Raw genomic sequence first — 9,414 nt, 5'->3', positions numbered from 1 at the left:
TGTTTTGGACAAGTTTAGATTTTGACATGAGGTACTACATGAAAAGTTAAGTAATCAGTTGAGTACAGATCATCCTGAGGTAGACGTGAACATCTGTACCAAATTATTGTCGAAACATTTCACTCAAAGCCACAAATGTCAACCACAGCCACACGGACGCACACACAGTTGTATTCATGATACAACTGAGGGTCTGCATCAACCACCATCGGTAAACAGGAGGGCTTGGAGGTGAGCTTACCATCCTCGTACTGCTGACATCAGGTGAAAGTGAAACTAAGAAGGTGCTGCTTGGTTTGGAGTGAATGTCTGTCAAATATCCAACTGAAAACTAACTTCACCTGTGGCTGCAGCTGGCTTGGCTACAGTGTTTTGCACTGGACCAGAATTTGGAACGAGATTAGAGCAGTGGTTCTCAAATGGTGTGTCCTAATGCCAATCCAGGTGTGCCGTGGGATATTGGGATAACCACTCATTATTATTGCAATATTCAACTGGGCCTATACAAAAAGTTACAACTGAGTTTTTCCTTGACTGTAGCAGTATGTTGTGTGCACCCATTTTCTAATAAAGAGGCAACCTAACCTCTAGCTACAAAATGAAATTGAATTGAATTTCATTTCATTTAAAAACCTTAGCGGGGAACCTTTTCAAATTCCAAGTGTGTGACACATCAAAAGCCCTGATTGGCAGCCAGTGTGAGGGATGATAACAATTAAAAGGAGAAAGCTGTGAGTGGGACAATGGATCACTTTATTGTACTAAGCAAATTACAACAAAGCACCAGCCAAGACAACCTACCACCGGTCAGTAGACAGTATCCCGAAACCTACCTGTCTTATTTTGTCTTAATTTTATTGTCTTAAATCGTGATAAGAATGATTACACATGATGAGAGATTTTGGCTTGCCCTTTGTTTAGCACGAAAAGTCAGGGCTTGCTACGCCTACAGTCCGCATGGTCACAAAAAATGGGCTGCGTATGGACATACACCAAGGGGTTCAGGCGGACCCTCGTGGGCATGGATTGATGGCGACATTTACATCACACAGACTTAACTGCACCCCAGCGAACACACAGATCTGAAAACTACAAATTGGCCCTCAGCCTTTACAAGTGTTTTGGGGTTTGGGCCTTTTGATGGGTCGGTTCTGGCTCACAGGCCGTATGTTTGACAATCCTGCACTAGATATTAGTTGGACAAAGTTGTGTTATAGTGGGTGCACAGCTACAGTATAGGAAGCTGTGGCTAGAAATTCATGTCATATCATTGCTTTTTGTTTGATGAAGCTGTGCTATGATGGAAGATACAAAAAATAACCTACAAAATTCTGGATAAAGTTGGATTTTGAAGTATTTTGATTGACTGAATCTAAAGGCCAACAACATGAATTCATTATGTGCAATCCCATTATACAGATGAATATTTCAAGGCAATCAAAAATTGAAATAGCCAACACGGTATGAATGTTTTATTTCAAAACTGGATCAAGAAGTATACATCATACAATCAAATAACAACCAAACTAGTGTTCCTATATGGCACATGACCTAATATGTTTGTGTTAAGGTTTATAAACAATATCTACTTATGTGCTACAAGATACTGTCAGTCCTTCAGTGTAAAAGCAAAGTCAGTGACTTGTGAACTTGGTTGTGTGGTAAACATGGTGTTAACAGTCCAGAGTTGCAGTGATGCGAGTTCAGCTTCACTTTAACAAGATTTGCACAACTGATTTTTTGACACATTGTCCTGAAAAGCTCCAAAAAAAATTGACTGAGCTGGTATGTGTAGTTTTCTCACTGGAACCAGCGAGCAAGTTCCACTGGTTTCCATGAGAGAGGCTGATATGTTCTGAAGCTCCTGTACCACAAAAAAACATGACAGATGTTGAGGATGAGGACTAAAATGTTAAAAAACCAGAATCTCCTTTACTTCTGGGGATATTTTGGGAATGTGTCAACAAACCAGCCCCAACAGTCGTCTTTTCTTTCTACTTACAGCATGTGAATGTGAGTTTATAGTTTGCCACTTTTAATTTATTTTAAAAGAGGTATGACCTGCTTTCTCTGCTAAGACAGAGACAGGAGGGAAAACTCTGGTGGGAGTTAGTCCAAGACAAGCAGGGGGGGAGGGGCGCACAATCCGAGGTTGGTGCTTCAGAAAGAAGTTCTCTGACTGTCATCAGATCAGCTGCTTTGGCAGAAGCCTGTAGTGGAGAGAAGACAAACATTTAGCTAACTACATGATCACAAAAACACAGATTATCTCTAAAAAAGAACATTATACAGTATTTTATTTTCTTAGTTGTCTTAATGTCTTCGTTCTAAGATGAACTCACCAGTGTGTGCAACACGTCTGTATTTGCCCAGCAGGCAGATGTCCATCTTTTTCTGGGTGACTTTGACCTGGTCCTCAGGCCTCAGACCCGTCACGTGACGAGAGAATATGAAGGAGTAGCTGTCCAGGCAAGTGCCGTCAGAGTCTACTAGTCTGCAGGAGTAGTGGACGGCGTAGTTATCATAGTCAGTGTCGATCACCCAGTGGTCATCATCTGAGAGCAGGGAGGGGAGGAAAGAAAGGAAAGATTTTTACCAAACAATCCTTTTACAATTTATGAACTATTTCTTTCAAACTTGCAACGTAAGTGTGAGGCCAAAAAGTATGCTACAGATTACAGTGGACATTTACTGTCCATCTCACAAGTACTTCGTGTCCCAGGGGTGCCTTGATGTTTTGTAAATGGAGGCTTTTTGTTCCCAAGATAAATGCTACAATTTTAGTTAAATGCGAGGGTGGATCCCGACGTTGTAAACATCCAGGCTGGCCTTAGTTGTCGCTATACAAGTGTGTTTTTAGTTCATTAAAGTTAATTGTAGCATTTTGGTCACTTAATTAAGTCTTACTCAGAGTTTAGTTGAAATAAAAGACCCACTAAGGAGTCAAATGTTCAGGTTTTTTGGTAAGTACATTTTGTTTTAATGGTTTAAAGCCAGTTTTGTGCTAGCGAAAGTTAACCTCAGCTGTAAATCAGACCTCCAGGAAAGCCGCTCAGCCTTGCAGCAAATTTTCCCCGGTGGCCACTCACGGTATTGTAGTAAAGAAAATTCCCCTTCAGCTCAGGAAGCAAAATACCCATGTTGTTCTCCGATAAACAGTAAATCCATCAATTTCAGTGCTCCCCGGTGCTGAAGAGAAATCCTGACGTTGGAGGAAACACTAGCATGTGAAACATATTGTGATATTGTGGTTTTAGCTGGCTAATGTTAGCTAATGTTAGCTTACTTGCTAACACGGACTACAGGCTGTGCTGGCGAGCAGAGATATTGGATGAAGCGAGATACCCAACTCAGCTCACTTCCTGATTCAGTGACGTTAGCGCCACGCCCCCGTAGGAGACTTGCGGCAGCTCTGAATGTATTGTCGTCAATGAGGAAAATGAACGTGATCACAATTTATGGTCAATTCTTTCGCCCTGTAGTCACTAAAGTAAATATTGGGTTCATTTTCCACAAGCCACACATCTTCCCAATATTCTGACACTAAAGCTGCATTTTTCATCCGCACAGATCAAGAGAAAGTTAACTTTGTTTGAGCCCTGTCCGTCTCAGAAAACAAGTTCTCGCGAGATCTCGTGATCTTGATAAACAGGCGGTAAAATCAAAGTTAGCTTACAGTTATTTACCGCTGGTAATAAATAAAAAATGCCCAAGCTTTGTGCAACAATAGGCTGCAATAATAGGAAGAATGTATTTTCATTCCACCTGCTTCTTGATCCGCATACACAGACATCCACAGAGCCTCTGTTCAACACGGTGGTGGGGAGGGGGGGGTTGAGGGAGAACAGGCTCTGATTGGAGGGAGAGCTAACCACGCCCACTTAGGAGACAGGAAGAGTAACCGTTTTCTTAACATTGGATAAGCCTACAGTTGGGTATCTCGCTTCATCCAATATCTCTGTGGCGAGCTAATTCTTGCCTTTTTTGTTGTCTGTTAAACAGTAAATCCATCAAATTCAGTGCTCTTTATCATAATTCCAGTGCCCCCCTTGTGCTTAAGAGAAATCATGACGTTGGAGGAAACACTAACGTGAAATATATTATGATATTTTGGTTTCAGCTGGCTAATGTTAGCTAACTTTAACCTGGAAGCTAGAAAACTTTTTTGGCGAATGCGCCACGTGAGCAACTCCACTGGAATGAATAGGCACCATCTAGGGTTTTGGTATCTAACTATTATTAAAGTCTATGCTTAGTCCCCATCTGTTTTCATCACTCTCAAACCATAACACAACAAATGTTAGGGATAACTAATTTTCTAATTTTTTATTTTTTTGGTTTACACCTTTACAAATCTTGAAACCTAGTTTTGTTATACTATAATATATTTTAACAATTAACTCTTATATTGACCTATGTAGACATGCATACAGTAGTACACGAGCATATTTAGCTAACTCATACACTATCCCATCATCACTGACTGGTGTTTAAAATTCCAGACTTTGTACTTGGAGAAGTTGTGATTATCTCTCTTTCACATTGATTTTTTTTTTCTGAATTGGACTTCAGCTCTCTGCCCACCATTTATACAAACACAGTTACTGGGAGATCAAAGAGTTCCTTGACAGTGTATTCAACTCAACAGGTGATGCAATCATATAGATGTTGCCGGGAAGCACATGCACCTACTGGGACAATTTATTGGTAAATAAGATAGGAGAAAGGGCTGCAACATGCTTTTAGTGAGATCCAGTTTTTTCCACACAACTTAATTGGGTTCAGTCCATGCACGCAAAAACATTTCACTTAGATTTATGACGCTGAAGTGTGTGCCTATCTGTGTGTATACTTTGGAGTGTGACAAATGTGTGAAATGCATTGCACAGCTTGTTCCAGATGGTCCTCTTGGCTTTGCTTGCAGTTGCTTTCATAAGACCAAGAAAGCCTCAGCCTCATTTTCTCTTTTAAGTGGACTTGAGCACCACCATTTATACAAACACAGTCACTGGGAGATAAAAGAGTCCCTTGATGGCATAATCAAGTCAACAGCTGATGTAATTATATAGATGGGTATTATGGGTAATGCTACAGTTGATAAAGAAAAACAGCATTTTGGGTCAGCACTGGGATCATAGTGATACATTAGAGACTGCGTGTATAAAACTGACTCAGCCTCAGATTTTATGGAAGTGCAGTTAATTAATAAATGACTATACTTTGCCTTAATGTGATGTCAAAGTTACACACAGTGACATTTGGACCTCTTCCTAGTAAGTTTGATTCATTCTCCAGGGTCAGGGTCACAGAGAACTAAGTGCTGCGGTTGATGATTAAATGAAATCAACAGTTGTCTTAAGGTCAACATGTGCTTTTGCAGTGTATTATTAGTGATTCCCAACAGAAAACTGCCAAAGGCAAATGCTAATAAAGTGCCAGATCATTCATTAGTTGCCTTGATTTTGTTGTCAACCCCAATTTAAGTTCCTTTAAGTCAGTGTTCAGGTGTAAATGTTCAACAACTTACTTCCAGACTGCAGGTAGGATGAAACTCCCCAGTACTTCATCCTGAACTTGGCAGGGTCGGCAGTTTCCTCAAAGGTGGCCACCATGTCAGCGCACAGTTCCCAATTGCTAGAGGTCAAAAAAGAGAGAAGGACATCACGGAAGATGTGAGACGAGATGGAGGAGATAAAAAAGGGAGAGGGCAAGGCAAACTCACATTTACTTTAAAGCACATTTCATACCCAAAGGCGACCCAAAGTGCTTTACAGATTACACGGATAAAAGCACAGGAATAAAAGCAAACCAAAAGCACATGGAAAAAAAACAAACAAACCAATAAAAGCAAAAGCACACAATAAATACAACAGGACAAACAAAAGCATGCGGAATAAAAACAATAAACTAACAAATTTGATTTAAAAGCAAATTAGTTAAAAGCATGCTGATTAAAGCATAGAACACGTAGGAAGTTGCGCAAATTTGATGCTCAAGTGGGGGAAAGGTGAGCCTTCACAGTAAAGAGCAGAACTCACTTAAGGATGATGACTCTGCCTTTAGCGGTGGCGGTCATTTTGCTGTCCTCGTCGACAACAAACTGGGCCACGACATTGTCGATTAAGAACAAACCCTCTGGGTCCTTCTTTGCTACGGCGTACCATGTCCCTGCATACTGAGAGAAAGAAATCAAAGTGTAAGTCCACTTCGCTCCTCAAAGAACAAAATATTTTGATTACACAAAGTCCTTTAAACAGAATCCTGACCAAAACAACTATGAAAAAATACTACATTGTAAATATAAATATGATCATTGAACAAAGGGCTTAGGTTTCGTTTTAACTTTGGGGGGGACACATGAAATGGAGGGTTTAGGGGTCCTCCACCTGAACATTTTGAGCATTAAACACATAATTTCCTGTATTCTGGTGATTTTTTTCAGCATTAATTATGATTTAACAGTTTAGCATGTCCCCTGTGTTCCCCCTGAAATCTAGATCTATGCATACAACTAAAGAAATCTCTTCACACTTCCAACTCACCCTTGTCTTGTCAAAGTTTTGCACGACCTGGAAGTTGGCCACCTGGCAGTCCTGCGCCCAGGCCAAAGCCAGGAGACAGAGGGCTACAACGTACCGCAGCATTCTATCTCAGTGGAAGGAAAAAAGACAGAATCAAAGAAAGAAGAAGTTGGGAGGGGTAGGTGGAGAGGAGGAGGAGGAGGAGAGGTGACAGAGAGGACAGATGCATTTGTCAGACACATTGCTAGTTCTTTCAAGTCCTCAAGTAAAATATTTGCCTCTGTGCTACAACATGCCACTTTTATAAAATGCAAAACTTTGAATAAAGGCATCAAGATAATTTGAAAAATGTCAAAGGAACAGAAGATATTTTGCAAAAGCACAACCATGCACCTTAAATTCCTAGGTCAAAATGTAAAAGCTTAAAAGCAAGTCCAGTGTCAGTGCATACCTGTTTAAAACAAAGTGGAGAGCTCACAGAGATCCTCTGGTGTTCTGTCATAGTCGGGGCCTTATATACAGTTGGCTGGTGTTGCATAATAACTTCTGGAGATGTGGACCTCCCCGGCACTCCCCACAGCTAGCTTGCCTTCCATTGGACAAACATTTACATAACTGCAGCCCCGAGTCCTATTGATTTGTGAGTTCTGCACATTTGGCCCACCACTCCTCTGTACCTCCCCACAAAAATGTGTTTTCCTGTCAGAACTCTGCGGAGGCTTTTTTTTGGTCTTATGGAAGAAACTGCTAGCAAAGCCAAGAGGGCCATCTGGAAAAAGCTGTGCAATGCATGTCACACATTTGTCACACTCCAAAGTTACACACAGATAGCTACAATTTAACGTCATAAATCTTAGTGAAATGTTTTTGCACGCATGGACTGAGCCCTCTGTTTTTGTGTGGAAAAACTGGATTGTAGTAAAAGCATGTTTTGGTTATTTCTGTTTATTATTTAAAAAATGTTTGGTGTAGGTAGGTAGGTGAGCAGGCTTCCCGGCAGCATCCACATGATTGCATCAGCTGTTGACTTGATTATGCTGTCAAGTGACTCTTTTATCTCGTGACTGTGTTTGTATAACTGGTGGTCAGAGTGCTTAAGTCCACTTTGAAAAGAAAATAATCAATGTGAAACAGAGATAATCACAACTTCTCTAAGTACAAATTCTGGCATTTTAAACACTAGTCTGATGATGGGATAATGTCAGCTAAAAATGCTACAAATGGACGAGTCCAACGGGGCTCAGCAAACTAAAGCTAATGGCTCCCATAATGATGTAATCTCATGTGTACAAAAACCTCTTTATTTCCTGTCTTTTAAAAAACAAGCTGTTTACCCAAGGGTTTGGGCCACTTTTCTGATTTGTTTTAGTCCACTGTTCCAGGTTTGCACAGTTAAAGTGGACATCATTCACAGTGCAGGCAAGTTACGAGAAATACAGTAACTACTCCCTTACACGGGTCTGTATTTCATCTGACTCAAATCTATTGTGGACGACTTTTATAAATTGATGCTGTTGTTTTGCACAGAGCTCATGTAACCAGACCTCTGAGGGCATTGTTGAATAAAAAGAGCAGTGAACTGCCAAACATCTGCAGCTTGCATAACTGAAGCCCCAGCCAGTGGAAAATAGCACCATCACTCATTTTCAGCAGAAATAATAGCAGCTGGAATTTGGCCAGAGGCAACATTTCATAAGCACGAAGATTGGCCAAGAAACTATATACGTTACACTGCTAGGCTTGTGCATGCGTTTCACATTTTGGGCGGTATAGAGGTAGATGTAAAGTCACGCTTGAGGCAGGAGTTAGTTTCTTGTGTTGATGAGGTTTGAAACTTAACTGATAATCCAAGGTGACCCCACACAAAATTTGGGATTGGGAGAAAGACCTCATGACTATATACACTGCTTCCATCTGAGTGTTTGGGCTTTAAAGATGGCAAGGGCGCAGCAGGGAAGCAGTGCGAGTGTTTTGTTCACCCACTTGAATATATTGGTAGTTTACCAATTGTATTGGATTGAAAATGATTGTCTGATAAACTGGATTACGCAGTGTGGAGCCTGCACCAAATAAAGTGCATTTTTACTTACTAAATTGTTTTAACACATAGAAATTGGGCATAGTGTTAGTTCAGGCAGGACACAATGTCAATCTCAGCTCACATCCCAGCTACATCAGCTGATCTCAAACAGCCCAATCAACTGATGGAGCAGCTGATTGATTTAAGGGAGTCAGCTGATAGATCACATGATTCCTTTCTATGCAACCAGTAGGGAAATCTCATTCAGGGCGCCCTATTTAAACTGCTCTGGCCTGCCTACTGTTGCTGCTTCCTCTGCAAACTGCCCACCTCCACCCCAGAGAGGTGTGCTCTCTCTGCCTTAGGCTTTACACATAGGCGTGTGGAAGAGGTTTTCTGCGTAGGCCCAAGAAACAACCGAGAGGCCCCAGAACAGAGCCATACCGCCAAATATAATACTGCAAATGAAAATAAAGCTTTCTTTGACTAAAGTGTTCCTGACTAAATTGTAACTAAAAGGGGAGGGCAGATCAGTACCAAAATATCAGTACTATAGATACTACATTTACTTTTTGAACATCGATCTTAGCATCAATAGGATCAATACAAAAAAAGAAATTTGTTTCTGTCTTCTTCATCGTACCTATTTGTATTTTAAAAGTAAAACTGTGCAAACAATGTTGTCGTGAACGTACCTAGTGGATGTACTGTTTGCTTCTCCACTGCTTTTGTGCTGACTAGCTTAATCCGACACATAATAGAAGTGATAGCTTAATGAAAGAGTAAAAAACACGACAAAGAGCATTCTGAACTCCAACCGACAAGAAGGGAGGACGAGGGAAATGCCTGGCAATCCAGACATTTGACACAAAA

General features: G+C 40.9%; 1 protein-coding gene across 2 annotated transcripts; it reads right to left on the bottom strand.

The window, feature by feature from the left end:
* Positions 1–1,457: 1,457 nt before the first annotated feature.
* Positions 1,458–7,106, bottom strand: rbp4 (retinol binding protein 4, plasma). 2 transcript variants are annotated; one of them, XM_033610925.2, is made up of 6 exons: positions 6,973–7,106; positions 6,543–6,645; positions 6,039–6,175; positions 5,528–5,634; positions 2,343–2,555; positions 1,458–2,210 (listed from the first exon to the last, which is right to left on the bottom strand). In XM_033610925.2, exons 2-6 carry the CDS (start codon positions 6,642–6,644, stop codon positions 2,191–2,193), a joined length of 579 nt encoding a protein of 192 aa, XP_033466816.1. In that variant the 5' UTR covers position 6,645; positions 6,973–7,106; the 3' UTR covers positions 1,458–2,190. The 2 variants fall into 2 exon arrangements, with proteins under 2 accessions (XP_033466816.1, XP_033466817.1); XM_033610926.2 differs by lacking the exon at positions 6,973–7,106 and adding an exon at positions 6,915–6,941.
* Positions 7,107–9,414: the final 2,308 nt, after the last annotated feature.

The sequence above is a fragment of the Epinephelus lanceolatus genome, chromosome 21 (assembly GCF_041903045.1).
Source record: "Epinephelus lanceolatus isolate andai-2023 chromosome 21, ASM4190304v1, whole genome shotgun sequence".
Taxonomy (NCBI): domain Eukaryota; kingdom Metazoa; phylum Chordata; class Actinopteri; order Perciformes; family Serranidae; genus Epinephelus; species Epinephelus lanceolatus.
The sequence above is the reverse complement of the archived record's forward strand: the minus strand, read 5'-3'. Positions and strand labels throughout refer to the sequence as shown.